Genomic DNA, 19,597 nt, shown 5'->3' with positions numbered 1-19,597 from the left:
AACCAAACCAAACCAAAAACTTTTATCTTCAAAAAACCGAACCGACCCAAAAAAACTATTATTTATAGTTTCAAATTGAACCAAACCGAATTAAAATTGTCTATTTTATAACCAAACCAAAGAAAACCTAATTAAAACTACCCAAAATAGGTCAAAATGGGAACAAAGATCATCAGTAATCCAGTCAATTTTTAATTAGATTTCGTGCCAAGTTGAGTTGGTTGTTAATTTCCTTTCCACCACTGCTGTACAAAAGGAAGCTTCTTCAACCTTTCCTCCGACAAATCAATTACGTTTCTGAAAATGTCAAAGTTAACGAACCATTTACACTACCCAAATACTTGGAGTACAAGTCAACTGTATTTACATGCAAAAACTTACATTTCAACACAAATTTTCTTTTCTTTAGGTTTTTGTTCTGGGTTTTATTTTTTCCCTGATCATTGGTGAAAACCCGGGTCTGCATCTAGCTTTGGTGATTATGGGGTCGTGCGTTAGTACAAAACATCTGAGTCATTCACACCATGGTATGTTTATTTCTCATCTTGCTTGTTTTGATTTTATTTTATTGATTAAAGTTTGTTTCATTTGTGTTCATACTCTTTTTGTGGAATTATTGATATTAATTGATTTATATATAGTTGGATTAAATGTTATATCAAGAGTGTTTTTTTCGGATATCAAACTATGTAGATCACTAGAGTTTTCTTAAATTACAAAAAGATCACTAAACAAACTTTTCTTAGAAATAGTCACTGAACAATTTCTTTTGTTACAAAAATGATTTTGTTATTACAAAAACAACACTAAACTTTTCGTTAATTACAAAAATGTCATTAGGTTATACCTTTTATTAAAAAAAATCACTGAACTATGTCTTTTTTGTAATTTCGGCTGGCCACGTAAACAAAAATGTTGCATTTTTGCGTGAAAACGATATATGTTTTATATGGGTGAACTTTTCTGTAACAAAAGATACAGTTCAATGATAATTTTGTAAGAATTATTTATTTAGTGATCTTTCTGTAATTTGAGAAAAATCTAGTGACCTAATATCCCTTTTTTTCCCTGCTTAACCACATGTTTAACTATCAAAGATTCAATCTCTTTAAAGTATACTGTGTACAAATATGAAATAAATAAACTTAAAACTGATGATATAACACCAATTAAGCATACTAGTTATACACCGTAACTGATAAAAACTAAAAAGTAGTAACAGAGATTCACCATTTTTGGTTTACACATCAAATGTATTTGCTCGCTTCACTATCATTGCTAGGAGTATGCAAAAATGGAACCAAACTAAATAGCCGAAACTCGGTTTGACATTGTAAAAGAAATGTTTTTCTGTTTCCGTTCAATTTTGAAAGTAAAACAATTCTATTTCAGTTTTGGTTTATTTAAATCCTTATTACTTCGGTTTGATTTTGAAACACTAAAGTTTTGGTTGGGTTCGGTTTGAACAGAATGCATACTCCTAATTATCATGTAATAACATGTCTTCTGAGTATATGAATGCATATTGACAAAGATAGGAATGACATCGGCAAGGTCTCATCTGCAACAGAGCCTTTAGATGGTGGGATCCTACAATCACCCAAACTGGACATATTTTGCTTGGATGAACTAAAAAAAGCCACGAGTAACTTCAGTCAAAATGTAGTGATCGGTGAATGTGGTTTCGGTTCTATCTACAAAGGGTTGATAGAACAGCATTCATTAAAGGCTGCTTCCCCTGAGACCGGTACACCTATTTCTGTCTCGATGCTTAACCGAAAAGGCAGCCAAGGTCAACAAGAATGGTTGGTATGTATCCTTTATCTCATCTTTTTCATAAAGCATTATGGTTCCCTCTTTTCAACGCAGGCCAATTATTCGCGCCTGTGTTGAAATTATATCAAACACTTGTTAGTTCTCTCTCTAGTGCTTGGAGATTACTTTCTAAATGAATCTGATTGAAAATTGTTTTGTGGTTCTTGGGGAGTAGACAGAAATCAAATACCTGGGGCAACTTTATCATCCGAATATGGTGAAATTGATCGGTTACTGCTCAGAGAATGACTATCGGCTTCTGGTCTATGAGTTTATGCCCAATGGAAGCTTGGAGAATCATATATTTATCGGTGAGTAATTGATATCTTCGTTGTTGTTATGTTTGAAATCATGAGGTGCCATCTTTCTAATTATGAGATTGAATATATATTGTAGGAGAAGGGGAGTCCCATATTCAAAAACTATCCTGGGATTGCCGAATGAAAGTTGCTCTTGGTTCTGCTGAGGCTCTAGCATTTCTTCATAATAAGGTTCATGTAATACATCGAGACATAATGACTTCTAGTATCCTGCTTGATGAAGTAAGTTAAAATGTCTAGCTGCTGAATCTAGTTTTATTGGAGTCACATTGTTACTAACTTTATATTACATTTGTTTTCTCATTTTAAAACAATAGAATTATAACGCCAAACTCTCCGGTTTTGGGTTGGCCAGAGATGGGCCAACAGGCGGTGGAACCCATGTTTCCACAACCCCAAGGGCAATGGGCACTGAATATGAATATGCCGCACCTGAATATATCAGAACAGGTATTTCTTTGGTTTGATATATTGCTGTATTCCACATACACGCATTTATTTGGCTTGTTTATAGAACAGAATAATCCAAACAGTCCTCTATATTGTGCGATAACGAAATGTTGCCCGAAACATTTTAACTCCAATGTTTTGGAGTTTCCTTTTCGTTTTTGGATTATGAAACTCTAAAACTCTATAGATATACATATTCTTGTGAGAAATGTCATTTCACCTTTTTTCCATTTTGGTATTTTATGTTTGTATGTCTTTGTTTTTGTGCTACATAGATAACGACTAAGGTTTCGTGTTAGTTTCATACTATATTGCCTTCTCACATACTCTATTTTCTTCTCTCATAGGTCATCTTAATAAAAAGTGTGATGTATATAGTTTTGGGATTGTTCTGCTCGAAATGATCTCTGGCATGCCAGTTATGGAGAAAAACCGGATAACGGGAGGTTTAGCTACTTGGGTTTGGTTCGTCGATGGACGCAAGGACATGTTTTCCGAAATTGTAAATCCTGCCATTTTAGGCCAACATTCCGCAAAGAATGTGATAAAAGTTGCTAAACTTACATTAAAATGTGTTTCAGTGGAACCAAAGCTCAGGCCAAATATCAAAGAAGTTGTCAGAGTCTTGAAAGAAGTTCAGGACTTCCATGGTAGAGAGAGAGGTAGAGGCTCTAAACATTACATATTAAGCAATAGTTCTCAATATGGCATAAACATTACATATTAAGCAATAGTTCTCAATATGGCAGAAAATGTGATACATGTTTTGGTATATGAAGGGATACAGGAGTCCATTTGGATCGGTGTACATTCGAAATGAATGTGAATTTGAATTCGTGTTTCAAGTGAACAATATAAACACGAATATTGACAAATGTGTTAGATTTCATCTTAAAATCAATTAGTATCAAGTGGAGAGATCTAACCGATATATAAACACATGTTTATTTACACACGACCAATGTAGGACCTAGCAATTTACTGCTAAATACTTACACCGTTTAAATTATAGCTCATTGGTTATACTAATACATTATTATCAATTATAACAACTACACCCTAGCTGATCCGCCGTAACTATTAATATAAAAACATTACATTAGCAAACTTAACTTAAATAATGATTAATCTAAAGAAACAGTTGGTCATGCTATATTCTGTTTTTCATATATCCAAACAAGTATAAATCTCCAATATTGGATTTTTTGTTGGATTAAAATAGTATAATATTTCCTAAAAGAAAATACTATATTATGAATCTATACTAAATGATAGGAAATTAGAATTTTGATTATATCAGGAAATATCTTGTGATCGTTGGATTAGGATAATTAATAAATTTCATATATTATATTAAATAATTAAATTAATTTACAATTTATAAATTTTTAATAATTCAATTTTTATAATAATTTTCTTATCATTTTCGTTAATTTTTAATAATATTTATTTTAAAATCAATATAACTTTTTAAGTTCAATTAATTTAATTGCAAATCAATTTTTACATTGTACAAAATGTATCTATAAAGATCAAATAATCCGTGATATATTATGTTATTATGATATTGCTAAAAAAAATTAATAAATCCTTCAACGACAATAGCTAATAAATCAACTCACATATAAAGAATTACAATACTTATAGTTTGCGCGGAAGGGTTGAGCTTGATGTTATCGCAATTGGAGAGTGAGGGGCTTATTCATGGTGCGGTTATATGTCGTGGAGCTCCATCTATCAGTCATCTGTTCTTTGCAGATGATTATTTTCTCTTTTTTAGAGCTACGGATGATGAGATTAGTACGGTTCAGGAGGTTCTTGCTAAATATGAGCGTGTTTCTGGCCAAAATGTGAACTTCCAAAAGTCCAATATTTTATTAAGTGGCAATGTTGATACTGAAGAGAGGGTGCGCATGAGTAGTGCTTTAAATGTCCCTTTGGCTGAAAACAACAGTAAATATTTGGGCCTTCCTGCCTTGGTAGGAAGAAATAAAAAGATATTTTTGACTTTATAAAGGAGCGGGTTTAGATCAAAATTGGAGGTTGGAAGTCTAAATTCTTATCTCGGGGTGGTAAGGAGATTCTTATTAAAACGGTTGCCCAATCAATGCCAAATTATGTTATGAACGTATTTCTTATCCGCACAATATTTATGATAAGCTAGAGCGGATGATGAGTATATTTTGGTGGGGTAGAGACCAAGTGAGCAAAAAGAGTACCAATTGGGCGATGGGTTAAATTGTGCCTTCTTAAAAAATATGGCGGTTTGGGATTTAAGAAAATTCGTGAGTTTAATATGGCTATGCTAGCTAGGAGAAATTCTTAGGTAGACTCAGTCTACCACGTCATCCGTAGACCAAACCTATCACATTATGACACGTCATTAAAATGATGGCAATCTTGTAATATTACTATTCAAAGGTGTAAATAAGTAAAAAACGAATTTACAAGATTGCCATCATTTTAATGACGTGTCATAATGTGATAGGTTAGTCTACGGATGACGTGGTAGACCGAGTCTACATAAGAATTTCTCGCTAGCTAGGCAAGGGTGGAGATCAGTAAGCTCGAAGAACAACTTGATGGCTCGAGTGTTTAAAGCTAGGTATTTCCTTAAATGTTCTTTTCTTGATGCGAACTTAGGGCCAAACCTTAGTTATGTATGGCGTAGTATCTTTGAATCCCAAGCGGGTATAAAGAGTACTCATATAAAAGTTGGTAATGGTAAAAACACTACGATTTGGAGCAGTCCTTGGCTTATTAATTCGGATGTTGGATATCACGAGCCGAAATCACGAGCCGCGACCGGCGCTAGGGAATGGGAATGATTGTTCCAAAACCCGTAGCAAGCCTTTAAAAACATAATAATTTTATTATTTGCAATCAATGCGAGAAACCAAACCATACAAACATACACAAATTCTTTTTATACCAAAAACATTTTTATAAAAGCTTCACAAAACTTGACGTATTCACACGTCCAAATCAACACACACTTGCAATTGCAAAAAAACGTATATACCAAGTATAACACTATCTTTCACTTACAAACTTGTGATGTATTGCACTCTTGGTTATGTGCACATCTACGTATCTTACTCTTACTGGCATTTCCTTTATCAGTGGATTGGTCTTATACTCATGCCACCTCAATTCCTTCTTAATTCCCATATTCCTTTATACTTGAATGCCCATCTATGGGTATCTTACTTCAAGTCCTGCGTCTTATCTTAATGATTCCGACAACATCTTTGTGTTGTTACTCAACTTCTTTGTAGAGTCTTTCCTTTCTCTTTCATTACATCCTTTGATGTTTATCAGGTTTGTAGGCTTAGGCTAGTAAGCCTTATCCAATGTTTACTTGTTTGATTTTTTTCTAAGCGTTACCAAACCTTAACTAGGTCCTTACTTATTATTAATAATAATAATTCTTACTTTGAATTATTATTATTCCCCAACATACTTTATTAATTCTCATGTCGTTGTCTATTTTCGACCTACTTGGTCCGAATTGCGAAACTTTAGGACTCGTGGCACGATTTTTTTTATTTTCAACTTTTGGGGTCATTACATTGGATGTATTCAAACTATTCAGCCTCCTAATCTTGGTACGGCTTCTGTTGATCAACTCTTGGTAGAAGGTGGAAATGAATGGGATATAGGGCTTGTTAAGGATGTGTTCGACGAGGAAGATGCCGCTCAAATTCTGAGTGTTCCGGTGAGTAACCGTAATGTTGATGATAGATGGTGGTGGAATCTTGAAGCGAAAGGAAACTTTTCAGTGAAAAGTTTTTATCGAGCTAATTGTGGTGTTACTGTTTGGCATCAAAATGACGTTTGAGGATTAATTTTGAATGTGAAGTGTCCTCTCCATATCCGTATCTTTCTTTGGAGAGTTTGTGCAGGCTTTCTTCCCACGGTAGAGGCTCTAATGAGTCGTCGAGTTTTTGTCCATGCAACGTGCATGATTTGTAATTCAGCTGAGGAAACTGTTCTCCATCTTTTGCGTGATTGTGCTAAGGCTGTGGACTGTTGGAAGTTAGTCGGGGTTGCAGTGAACTGGGTAGGCGTGGATTGTGTTCAGAACTGGTGCAAAAATTGGCTTTCTAAGCTGTCGGACAAGGATCAGTCTCTGGTTGCATACGTGTGTTGGAATTTATGGATTAACATAAATAATTCTGTTTGGAAAAATTTGAATGGGACAGCTGATGCTATTGTTGCAGCTGCTGGAAATCAATTTGCCTCTTGGAAAATAGCAAATATGCAGAACGCTCAGCAGAAAACGATGGTGGTTGGCAAGGAAGATGGGAAAGTTAAATGGAGCGCCCCTCCGCAAGGTTGGCTGAAGACGCCGAAATGTTCACAGGGAGACGGTATTTTGACATAGGCGTGGTGGTTTGAGACTGGCTTGGTAATTTAGTGCAAGCTCGACAGTGTAGTCGGGTTGGATCTATTTCTCCTCAGTTGGCTGAGATCATGGGGATTAGGGAGGCATTGAGTTGGCTTAAAGGGCAAGATAATATTATTATCAAGTCGGGCGCTTTAGAGGTTGTGCTAGAGATCCGAAATCCAAACCATTTGGAGTCGGAAATGCTAGTGGAAGACTGTATTGAGTTAGCGAAGCAGTTTCGTAATATTTCTTTTGTTTTCGTGAGGCGATCTGCGAATCAGACAGCGCATGTATTAGCGCAATAGCAGTTTCGTAATGTTTCTTTTGTTTTCGTGAGGCGATCTGCGAATCAGGCAGTGCATCATGTATTAGTGCTATATGCCAGTTCCAATTCAGGTTATCATGAGCTGTTCTCAGTGGCGGATGCAAAATGTTTGTATGGTGGGATCCATATTTAAAGTAAAAAATTAATTGATAAAAAATATATATTTATTGCTAAATAATATTAACATATTAATAAAAAATATTACAAATATCATGTGTCAATTCATATAATTGAAATTTTGATCAGTCATTAAATTCAATTGCGTGAATCTAATTTTTTAATGACATTTTAATATTATTGATTGAATAAATTCATAAAAAAAACTATAATTTACTAAATATACCTAGAATAGATTATAAATTATTAAATAAAATTTTCATATAAATTTTTAAAATTTAATAAACAAAGCTAAATAAAAATAGATATAATTTACTATTTTTTTAAATTAAATTGATTAGTTAGAACTATAAATACTATAAAATTTATATTGTTGGCTATTCTTTTGCTTTCAAATTTGTGAATTTTAATTGTTATATTTTGAATGTCGCAATTTAGACCAATCAGTGTTAGTTTAGTTGTATTTCTCTTATTTCCTTATATGTTGCACATAAGAAAAGTTTGTGTTTCAGAAAAGGATGGGATCCATGGACCCTACCCTCCAAAGGGTGCATCCCCCCCTGATTGTTATGTCACTTTTTAAGTATCTCACAAATGTAACTGCTTCTGATTTGATTTAATAAAATCATTTATTTCTCAAAAACAAAAAAAGGTACTCCATACTTACCTTAATTTTTATTTAACTTTTTTTACATAAAATCTTAGAGCATCTCTGATGCACACTTTAAAATTTTAACTCTCTTTAAAATAAAGAGTTTGATGCAAAATATGAACTCTAATGGACTATATTTAAAATTTAGAGTAGAGAGTGAATTTGGCTCTCCACATTTAGAGAGCCAAATTTTCACTCTACTTCAAATGTTAGCAACAAAAATTTAAATTTTAAAATAATTATGATGATTTTTGCTTTTGAAAATATAATTCTATCTTATTTTCAACTTTTAAAAATAAAGATTAATGTCAAAAAAAATCACAAACTTTACAGGGTTTTTCATTTTAATCACGAAATTTAAATTTTTTCATTTTCATGCATGAACTACCACTTTTTCTCAAATTCATACACGGTGATGAGGTGGCACTCATTCATTGGTATAAAATAACTTCCACCTCAGCGAATTACACCAATGGAGCCGTGACACCTCAGCACCGTGCATGAATTTGAAAAAAAAAATGGTAGTTCGTGCATAAAAATGAGAAAATTTAAATTTCGTGATTAAAATGAGAAAACGTATAAAATTCGTGAATTTTTATGACATTAACCCTAAAATTAATAAAATAAATAAATTACAAATAAATAAATAAATAAATTAATATTGTTTAATATTTATAAAAATAAAATAAAGTAAAAATTATGAATTGAAGAGTCTATTGGACTAAAATTAAAAATCATACTCTTTATAATTGAGATGCTCTCTATTATAAAGAATATCACTGGAAATGCTTTTATTAGGACATCTCCAAAATTGACAAACTCTTTAATTTGAAGAATATAGTAATAAATTAGAAGTACAGTGGACTCTTTAAAATTTGAATTTATATTAGAGAGTGAAAATGACTTTTTACATGTGGAGAGCCATTTTAACTCTCTACTTCATTTTTAATTAAAAATTCAGATTTTAAAATAAGTTAGTTATTTTTCAATTCAAATGTATTATTTAATATTTTTGAATTTAAAAATTAAATAAATAAATTACTATTATTAATATTGTTTATTTTTTTAGTATTATTTATAAAATAAAATAAAATAAAGAGTTAATATTAGAAAGTCTATCGAAATAAATTTAAAAATATTACTCCCGCCGTTCCATTTAATAAGGGGCACATCTCATTTTTATTTGTCCAACTTAAAAAGGCCATATCGTGTTTTCTGTGCCAATTTATAAGATTTTTTTTTTACACTCTTTTTTCTTTCTATAATTAATGACTATTAGTTTATATATAAAATATAAAACGATCATAAATAGGGGGTAAAATAAGAAAACATTATAATAATTAATATTTTTTTAATGGCCTAATGTCTTAAAAAACCCCGACCTTTTAGCCCGTTTTCAATCATACCCTGACGTTGAAATTTTGTCAATTTTACCCTATTTTGCATTTTTGTATTTCAATTGTACCCTGAAAAATTAAATTAACGTCTTTTGCGTTTGGAAATTTGTTTAAAACATTCTTCATGTCTCGCATATATTAATTGTATATTTTTAAAATTTATTTAAATTGAGTTAAATTAATTAAGAATTTAAATTAGTGTTAATTTGATTATGGTTTTTAGTTAGTTTTTAAAAATAAAGGACTTATTTGTACTTTTTTGAATAAAAAAGAATTTAATTTCATGTTTATACTTAATTAATTGAATGATTTCATCATTTAAGTAAAAAAATTAACAAAAATTAAAATATTGGGGTACAATTGAAAACGGAAAATTCAAAAGTGGGTAAAATTGACAAATTTTCAACGTCGGGGTGGAATTGAAAAAAAGTTTAAAGGTGAGGGTTTTTTGAGTGATTAGGCCTTTTTTAATTTATGTGGAAAAATCATTTATCCTTTCGGGACGTACTCTTTATATTTAAGAATAAATATTTCTATAAAATAAATAGCACCATCAGAGATGCCCGGCCTTAAACTCCTAATAATTACTCCCTAATCCTAATCCTAATCCTAATCCTAATCCTAATCCTAATACTAATAGTTTTCTGAGTCCTAATCTTTCCTTTTTGAGAAAATCCTAATCCTTTTTGGAGTAATGGTTCTTTTTATATTATTTGCACTATAAATACGTTAGGAATTTAAAATTCTTGGTAGTAAGCTGACATACTTTAATATTTTTCTCTGTTCTTCCGATAAAATTTCCGTCATCAGAAAAACCCTATTTCTGCCTAGACGTCATCGGAAAAATCCTAGTTCTCATCGGTACCGGCGCTAATCAGGTATTAGTCTCTCTTCATTATTATATTTGTTGTCTCCCTATGATTTTGTTCAGTTGAGTTTGATCTTTTTTGCATCAAGTTTTAATCGACAGGATTTAATTTGTGATTCGAAAAAAAGTTGTGTTTAAAGCAGAGATTGAAGTTTGACTTTAACTCGACGTTTTATTTTAACTCGTAATTGTTTCAGTGATTGATATTTTGTGATTTTAACAGATTTAATTGTTTCGATGATTGATTTGCTAATGTTTTGTCCCTTTTTCTAATTCGGCAGATATAATTAGCGATGGACTCTGTGAAGCGTAAATCTAGGAAGGAGGAGACGATGAGGAGCCATCGTCTGCGTGATAAGCGGGAGAAGACCGGCCATGGAAGCTGCTGTTCTGGTAGAGAGAAAGGTAGTGATTATGATTATTATTATTATGATTATGATGGTGCTGTGATTGATATTGCTGACTATGAGAATGAAATACAGAAGGAGAAAGAGAAGCTGAGGGATAGAAGGAACCGGGATGATGAAGGAGAAAGGAGCAAGGGCAGGAAGAGAGAACGAGAAGGTATAGTGGAGAGAAGAGACGAAGATTTGGGGAAGAAGGGGCGTGAGAGGAAGAGACGTAGGGAGAGGGAGAGATATAGCAGCAATGATAATTGTGAAGATGAGGATGACCACATGGAGAGAACATGTGTGCAGAGCAGTAAAGAAAAGAAATCCCGAGAGGAGGAATTAGAGGATAAACAGAAAAAATTGGATGAAGAAATGGAGAAGAGGAGAAGACGAGTACAGGAGTGGCAAGAGCTGAAGAGAAGAAAAGAAGAAGCTAAGAAAGAAAAATACGGGGAAGTATTAAATAATGATGAACCCCAGACAGGCAAAACTTGGACTCTTGAAGGAGAATCTGATGATGAAGAAGCTGGAACTTCAATTAGTCCTAATGATTCTATTGAGGATGACGATATTATTGATTCATTAGATGCTTACATAAAGTCCATCTTACCAGAAGTCGAGAAGCTAAGTAATGGAATGAAGCTGAAGAAAGGCTCTGAGAAATCACTGGGGAGAATAATTGCTGGTGAGGATTCTGATTCTGATTCAGAGTCAGATAATGGTAACACTGAAAATAGTGAAAGCAACTTAGTTGAGGAAGATGATGATGAAGCCATAAAGAGGGTCAAGAAAACAAAACTTGAAAAGCTGTCTGTTGTTGATCACTCAAAGATTGATTATAGACCATTTCGTAAAAATTTCTATAAAGAAATGAAGGCGATATCAAGGATGACTTCTGAAGAGGTTGCTACTTATAGAAAAGAGTTAGAGTTGAAAGTACATGGCAAAGATGTTCCAAATCCAGTTAAAACATGGAACCAACTTGGATTGATAACTAAGATTTTGAAGACAATTAAGAAACTTAATTATGAGAAGCCTATGGCAGTTCAAACTCAGGCACTGCCAATTATAATGAGTGGGAGAGACTGCATAGGGATTGCAAAGACTGGCTCTGGAAAAACCCTCGCTTTTGTGATTCCAATGCTGAGGCATATCTTTAACCAGCCACCTGTGGAAGATGGAGATGGGCCGATTGGACTTATAATGGCACCAACCAGAGAGCTTGTTCAACAGATACATAGTGACATAAGGAAGTTTGCCAAGGCGCTGGGAATTAGATGTGTACCAGTGTATGGAGGTTCTGGTGTTGCTCAACAGATCAGTGATTTAAAGCGGGGAACTGAGATTGTTGTCTGTACCCCAGGTAGGATGATAGACATACTATGCACTAGTGGGGGAAAAATTACAAATCTCCGAAGAGTGTCATATCTTGTTATGGACGAAGCTGATCGCATGTTTGATATGGGTTTTGAACCTCAAATCACCAGAATTGTACAAAATATTCGACCGGATCGTCAAACTGTACTCTTTTCTGCAACTTTCCCTCGGCAGGTTGAGATTTTGGCTCGTAAAGTATTGAACAAGCCTGTGGAATTCCAGGTTGGTGGGAGGAGCGTTGTGAACAAGGACATTACCCAGTTGGTTGAGTTAAGGCCAGAAACTAAAAGGTTCTCGAGACTGTTAGAGCTACTTAAAGAGTGGTCTGTGAAGGGTAAGATTTTGATATTCGCTCAGACGCAGGAGAAATGCAATTTGCTACATAGGGATTTAATAAAGCATGGCTTTAAATGCCTTCTTTTTCATGGTGCTAGGGATCAAATGGATCGTGAGTCAGCAATTTCCGACTTTAAGATGAACGTCTGCAATGTGATGACTGCCACGAGTGTTGCTGCCCGAGGTTTGGATGTGAAGGAGCTTGAACTGGTGATTAACTTTGATGTTCCAAACCACTACGAGGATTATGTTCATCGTGTTGGTCGAACAGGGCGAGCTGGTCGAAAAGGTTGTGCAATCACTTTTATTTCTGAGGACGATGCAAGATATGCGCCAGATCTTGTAAAAGCATTACAACTCTCTGAGCAAGTTATTCCGCAAGACCTGAAAGCTCTTGCTGATGGTTTTATGGCAAAAGTGAATCAGGGGCTTGAGCAAGCCCATGGAACCGGTTATGGTGGAAGTGGTTTTAAATTCAATGAAGAGGAGGATGATAAGATAATAGCAGCAAGGAGAGCACAACTAAAGGAATATGGCTATGACGAAGAGAAGCCCGATTCAGAAGATGAAGATGACGGTGTGGTCCGTAAGACAGATGGTGGTGATGTTTCACGGCATAATAATAATGCCCTTGCTTCTTCTGCTTCCATAGCAACACCAACAACCCCTAATATCACACCTGGAGCTGAAGCTAAGGCACTTGCTGCTTCCATCAACTTACATCATAACATTGCAAAGATTTTTGCTGATGCCATGCCTGAACGTTATGAAGCAGAGGTCGAGATTAATAATTTCCCACAAAATGCTCGGTGGAAGGTTACCCGCAAGGAAACATTGGGCCCGATTTCTGAATGGACTGGTGCTTCCATCACTACCAGGGGACAGTTCTTCCCGCCAGGTCATATTCCAGCTTCAGGGGATCGAAAGCTGTACTTGTTCATCGAGGGCCCTAGTGAAACGTCTGTTAAGAGAGCTAAAACAGAGCTTAAATGTGTTTTGGAAGACATCACGAACCAGGCATTATCAATTCCTGGAAAATACTCACTATAAGTGTAAGTTATGCCGCTGTTTCTGTACAGAACATGATCAGTAGTTTTAGTGGGTTTCTCTTACATTGTATGCAAATATTTGATGCCCTTAACTTTTTATTGGTTTGAATATTTGCATCACTTCTTCCGAATGCTTTTGGGTTGCTTATTTTTATGCGTTGTTAGAGCTATTTAATTGTTTGTTTTTGCTTGTTAGTTAATTATCTTGTCAATTTTTTTCTATCTTCCCCTTTTAATTTCTTTCTTTTTCCTGCCTTTTATGTCGTTTACCGTTTCTCCAATGGGTACCGAGGGATGATTTTGGGTTATGCTCGCATGTCCAATAAACTTTCTGTTTAAGTAACTGTTGAAAAGACGGGCGATCTGGTTCGACTGCTCCTTCCATTGTTTTCCAATTGGTCAACATAGTAGATAGTTTTGATACTCTATACTACTGTTCTCTTGGATTTGTCTCATCTCTTTGTTTGTGGATCTGATGTGTGAATCTTGTTTTTGTAGATGAGGGTGGAAAAGTGTTGCAGAAGATATACATTTTACGTTTCAAAGAAGGCGCTTGGGTTTGCACCATAACAGTAAAATGAAATCATTGTTGGAGTCTTACCTAATCAGCTTGAATGTTTCCTTCTTGCCAAAAGTTACAACTATATATTTCAACTGTTTATGAAAAATTTGGCATAACATTTCAGTCTGTATTTTAAGGTTCAGTTGATCTTTTTCAGTTTTTTTCTCTTAAGAAGCCGAGTTCTATTTCCTGAAAGTGTGTCTATTAATTTCTGGTAATGATGTTTATTATAAATCTTTGTGTTTCAGGGTCTGAAATTGGTCATGCTTTGGGCAAGAAATACCACATATTTGTGACTGTGAGGTATGACATTGCTCAATTAGCTTATGTTATCATCTACAACTGCTGCCATTTTCTGTAGTGACAGTTATTATAGCTGTGTTTGTTGTATAATAGCATGTCATTTTGTGGGCTAATAAACTTTCAAATAGGTAGCATGTTGAATCTCCTGCATTATGCATTATGAGTAGAAGCCTGTGCATTCGTTTAAATCAAACCGAATCAATAAATCGAAATGAATTTATAAGAATTTGAACTAAGCCAAATCAGTCACATTGGTTGCTTTAATCGGTTTGGGTCGGTATGCACCAATAAAACGAACTGGATTTTTTCTTTCAAAATTAAATTGAATCAAACAATCGCTTTCTTTTTTGTAATTTCAAACCGAATACATTTGTTTGGTTTAGTTCGGCTATTAAGTATCATGTCGAGTCTCCTGCATTATGCATTATGAGTAGTAGCGTGCATTTGTTTAAATCAAACCGAATCAATAAATCGAAATGAATTTCTAAGAATTTGAACTAAGCCAAACCAGTCTGATCGGTTGCTTTAACCTGTTTGGGTTGGCATGCACGCTGGATTTTTTCTTTCAAAACTAAATTGAACCGAAAAATTGAATTTTTTGTAATTTCAAACCGAATCAATTTTTTTGGTTTAGTTCGGCTATTAAGTTTGATTTGGTTTTTACATGCACGAAATTGAGCCAAATTTACCGAAACTGAAATTTCCTAATTTTTTAAATGAACCATAACCAAAATATATATAACCGAATTATAATCAAGCCAAACTAAGTGTTTAGTTTGGTCGCTTATTTTAGTTAGCCAACTAATTGAATTTCTTTGAGATTTATTTATTAAAAATAAAATAAATTATAAATTTGGTGTTAATTTCTTATTACATACGTATTAGGGGGCAAATGTTCATCAAGTGATGCTGAAATCAATGCACTGCGTGTCATTGGAACCAAACCAGAGACCTACAATTGAAGAAGTTAAATCTTTAGAACAACTTCACCACCATGTAGCTTGCAAGAAACTCTCTTTAGGGGTTTGCATTTGGCTCGAGCTAAATTAAATTGGATTAAAAATCTACTTTATCAAATTTAAATTTCCTTTGACTTTGTTGACTAACACCAAAATAAATTTTCAAACAGGAAGGATTAAAGTGTGAATTATTTCAAATGTGAGGGGTGTCATAGTAATTTGCTCTTTTTTTTTTTTTGAATTTGTAAAAATAAAATAAATATGAGTATTTACTTTTTTTCATTCAATAATATCAAGTACTTTTCATTTTGGGAAAAATAAATAAAATTATTGTACTATTTTTATAAAGTTATCAACTACTATAAAAATATATGTAAAATTATTTTAAAAGTATATGACAAAAATACAGAGAGAATGAGTGGTTAAATTAGAGAAGTTTTGTGTATATTTTTCTTTGTCCTTAATTTTCTTCCAAATCAGAAGGAAGCTTCTTCAACCCTTTCCTCCCATCAAATCATTTAAGTTTCTAAAAATGTCTAACAACTTATTCTCCCCAAAGGTCAAAATTCACAAAGCATTTACATTACCCAAGCCAAACTGTATTTACATGGAAAAACTTACAATTTAATAGAAATTTCCTTTTTTTTTTCCTTTTATATTAGGTCTCTTGTTCTGGGTGTGTATGTAGCTTTGTGATTATGGGGCTGTGCATTAGTACAAAACAAGTCAACAATTCACACCATGGTATGTTTATTTTTTGTTTTTTGTTTTATTTTATCGGGTAAAGTTTGGTTGATATGTGTTCTTCTATTGATTTAGGTTAATGTTATTGTATGATTTTATTTTGAAGAATTCTTTTTTAACTATTAAAGATTGTTACCCAAATCCATCCTCTTATCTTGCTTTGTTTTAATTAGAATGTTTGATCAAAGAATTGAGTCATTAAACCAAACATCAATTCTATTAGTTTACTTTGCTGAAAACCAAATAAATTTGTTTTTGGAAGTGCAAAGTTTGAGCTCACTTTTGGTACAAAGCAAACTAAAAAAACTGAACCAAACCAAAAAAAAAAAACAACTGATTCTGTTCAATTTGAAATATTTTAATCCTTAATAATTCGGTTCAGTTCGGTTAGTGAATGTGCACTCCTAATTATCAGATGTTTTTGTGTGTATATGTATGAATATTGACATGTATAGGTTCCATTTTGTTGCCAAAGATGAGGTGGACATCAGCCAATCAAGTAGCAAGGTCTCGTCCGCAACAGAGCCTCCAGCTGTCCATACAAATGGTGAGATCCTACAATCACCCAAACTGGAGATGTTTTGCTTGGATGAACTAAAAAAAGCCACTAGTGACTTCAGTCAAAATGCTTTGATTGGTAAAGGTGGTTTTGGTTCTGTCTACAAAGGGTGGATGGAAGAGCATTCATTAAAGGCTGCTTCCCCTGAGAGTGGTACAGCTATTGCTGTCTCGATGCTTAACCGAAAGGGCAGCCAAGGTCAACAAGAATGGTTGGTACATATCTTTTTCATTAAAGCATTATGCTTCCCTCTTTTCAATGCAGGCCACAAGATATTGATCTGGCCTGTGTTGAAATTACATCAAACACTTGTTAGTTCTATCTCTAGAAAGAGTATGATTGACAATTTTTTGTGGAATAGACAGAAATCAAATACCTAGGGCAACTTCATCATCCTAATATGGTGAAATTGATCGGTTACTGCTTAGAGAATGACTATCGGCTTCTGGTTTATGAGTTTATACCCAATGGAAGCTTGGAGAATCATATATTTATCGGTGAGTAATTGATATCTGTTTGAAATCTTAAGGTGCCATCTTTCTTATGACATCAAATATGTATTGTAGGAGAAGGGGAGTCTCATATTCAAGCACTATCTTGGGATCGCCGAATGAAAGTTGCTCTTGGTGCTGCTGAGGCTCTAGCATTTCTTCATAATAAGGTTCATGTAATACATCGAGACATCAAGACTTCTAGTATCCTGCTTGACGAAGTAAGTTAAAATGTCTAGCTGCTGAATCTAGTTTTGTTGGAGTCACATTGTTACTAAAACTGTATATTACAATTGTTTCTCATTTTAAAACAACAGAATTATAACGCCAAACTCTCCGGTTTTGGGTTGGCCAGAGATGGTCCAGCAGGCAGTAAAAGCCATATTTCCACAAGGGCTGTGGGCACTGATTATACTGCACCTGAATATATTAGAACAGGTATGTCTTTGGTTTGGTATATTTCTGTACTCCACATATGGACATTTCTTGTTTTGTTTAAAGAATAGAATAATCCAAATAGTCTTCCATATTGTGCAATTACGAGATGGTGCCCGAAACTTTTTAACTCCAATGTTTTGGAGTTTCATTTCATTTTTGAAAATGCTTATGAAACTCTAAAACTCTCTAGATATAACATATTCTTGTGAAGTATGTCAATTCATTTTGGAATTTTCTGTTTGTATGTCTTTGTTTTTGTGCTACGTAGATAACGATTAAGGTTTCATGCTAGTTTCATACTCTATTTCCTTCTCACATACTCTATTTTCTTCTCTCATAGGTCATCTTAATAAAAAGTGTGATGTATACAGTTTTGGGATTGTTCTCCTCGAAATGATCTCTGGCAGGCGAGCTATGCAGAGATACCGGCTACCCGAACATTTAGCTACTTGGGCAAGGGATATCCGTGGACGCAAGGACATGTTTTCCCAAATTGTAAATCCTGCCATTTTAGGCCAGCATGCCACAAAGAATGTGATAAAAGTTACTAAACTTACATTAAAATGTGTTTCAGAGGAACCAGAGCTCAGGCCAGATATCGAAGAAGTCGTCAGAGTCTTGAAAGAAGTTCAGGACTTCCATGGTAGAGAGAGAAGCAGAGGCTCTAAACATTACAATTTAAGCAATAATTCCACAGATAACAAGGAAGTTTTTGAATTCGAGTTTCGTCCACATGGGCCATCTTCTTCTCCTGTTTCTATATAATATCTGCAGAAAAATGTGATGCATGCTTTAGTATATAAAGGGATACAAGAATCCATTTGGATCGGTGTACACTCGAAATGAATGTGAATTTGAATTCGTGTTTCAAGTGAACATTATGAACACGAATGTTGATCATCTATCAAAAAAACTAACAGGTAAATCAGATATTCCATTTCCTTGAGCTATATTGCACGGAAATTTTCCAAATACTATATTCTGGCGAGTTATTCTTTGAAAATGTTGCTTTGCTATTTTTCGTTCGATGTTTTTCATTCCAGTTTTTATTATTTGGTTTTCGTGATGCATATATAGTGCATGAGCATTGCAGAATCATGGGGTATCTTATTACATTACTCAGTAAACAAAACAGTTTGCTGTAATATCACCTTGATAGATGAGGGGACTACTAAATTGCTTTTGTACTCATAATTTGGTATTTGTTTTCCAATACGATAGTTTTAGTTGGTTGCAATGTTTTTGACATTATATATAATTTTTTTATAAATTAATTACTACCTTAAAATTTCTTAATTTTATTCATTATTATTTTCAAAGTACTCATGAAAATATTTTTCTTTATATTTTTTTGGATTAATTAAATAAAAAGTCACATTCTTTACATCTAGTTTCATTTTTAAACACGATTTTTAAAAGTTGATATATAAAATTACGATTTTTCATTCATTTTCAATTTATCACGAAAGTAAAACTCGGTGTATTTTTTTTAGACAAAAAACTCTTAATCCTGAATACTCTAATTGAAATAAGATTTGATGTCGATTTTATAATTTGGGTATTTTTTTATGGTTTAAAAAAATACCGTTAGATTTTAATTCGGTGATGGATCTGGAAAAAAAAAAGTTGTAATTTTATATGCCAACTTTTAAAAAATTTGTTTAAAATGAAATTAGGTATAAAAGTCGTGTTTTGTTATGGAATTAGCCCTATTTTTTATGAATTCAAAAGAAAATGGTTATTGATTTCTAATTAACAAATTTAATTTATGAGATTTATATTTTTTATTTAAGCAATAATATTTATTTTATAATGAATTTAACTTTTATAATTTAATTTAAATTTACTGTAAATCAATTTTTATGTTCTATAATATTTGTATATAAAGATTAAATAATTTGAGATATAATATGTTGATATGATATTCCTAAATAAAATTTCAAGAAATCATAGAATGACCATAGCTGAAAAGTTACATTATTCACATATAGAGAATTTAATTTTAATCAATTTTTTACTTAATTGAAAAAAGACTTATCCTTTTAAAAAACCC

The 19,597-nt window shown here is 33.2% G+C and overlaps 2 protein-coding genes across 5 annotated transcripts; both read left to right on the top strand.

Annotated features, from left to right (window-relative positions):
- The first annotated feature begins 416 nt into the window (after positions 1-416).
- LOC126660442 (probable serine/threonine-protein kinase PBL10) lies at positions 417-18,516 on the top strand. Its single transcript, XM_056103987.1, has 6 exons — positions 417-527; positions 1,535-1,809; positions 16,977-17,112; positions 17,182-17,327; positions 17,424-17,544; positions 17,885-18,516. Exons 1-6 carry the CDS (start codon positions 482-484, stop codon positions 18,307-18,309), a joined length of 1,149 nt encoding a protein of 382 aa, XP_055959962.1. The 5' UTR covers positions 417-481; the 3' UTR covers positions 18,310-18,516.
- LOC126660434 (DEAD-box ATP-dependent RNA helicase 42-like) lies at positions 10,206-16,603 on the top strand. 4 transcript variants are annotated; one of them, XM_056103986.1, is made up of 7 exons: positions 10,206-10,344; positions 10,616-10,739; positions 10,817-13,854; positions 13,987-14,076; positions 14,299-14,353; positions 15,975-16,056; positions 16,512-16,603. In XM_056103986.1, the coding sequence occupies exons 2-3, from the start codon at positions 10,710-10,712 to the stop codon at positions 13,487-13,489; spliced, it is 2,703 nt and encodes a 900-aa protein (XP_055959961.1). In that variant the 5' UTR covers positions 10,206-10,344; positions 10,616-10,709; the 3' UTR covers positions 13,490-13,854; positions 13,987-14,076; positions 14,299-14,353; positions 15,975-16,056; positions 16,512-16,603. The 4 variants fall into 4 exon arrangements, with proteins under 4 accessions (XP_055959961.1, XP_050209904.1, XP_050209905.1 ...); XM_050353947.2 differs by having other exon boundaries at positions 13,987-14,187; XM_050353948.2 differs by having other exon boundaries at positions 10,207-10,344; positions 10,817-13,491.
- Positions 18,517-19,597: the final 1,081 nt, after the last annotated feature.

Source organism: Mercurialis annua, linkage group LG8, assembly GCF_937616625.2.
Source record: "Mercurialis annua linkage group LG8, ddMerAnnu1.2, whole genome shotgun sequence".
NCBI classification, from domain to species: domain Eukaryota; kingdom Viridiplantae; phylum Streptophyta; class Magnoliopsida; order Malpighiales; family Euphorbiaceae; genus Mercurialis; species Mercurialis annua.
This window is presented reverse-complemented; position numbering and strand designations above follow the sequence as displayed.

Coding starts and splice junctions, on each gene's coding strand:
- LOC126660442 (XM_056103987.1), top strand. CDS start 482: ATGGGGTCGTGCGTTAGTACAAAACATCTGAGTCATTCACACCATG. Junction 528..1,534: donor TCTGAGTCATTCACACCATG/GTATGTTTATTT, acceptor ATATTGACAAAG/ATAGGAATGACATCGGCAAG. Junction 17,545..17,884: donor ACCTGAATATATTAGAACAG/GTATGTCTTTGG, acceptor CTTCTCTCATAG/GTCATCTTAATAAAAAGTGT.
- LOC126660434 (XM_056103986.1), top strand. CDS start 10,710: ATGGAAGCTGCTGTTCTGGTAGAGAGAAAG. Junction 10,740..10,816: donor CTGTTCTGGTAGAGAGAAAG/GTAGTGATTATG, acceptor AATGAAATACAG/AAGGAGAAAGAGAAGCTGAG.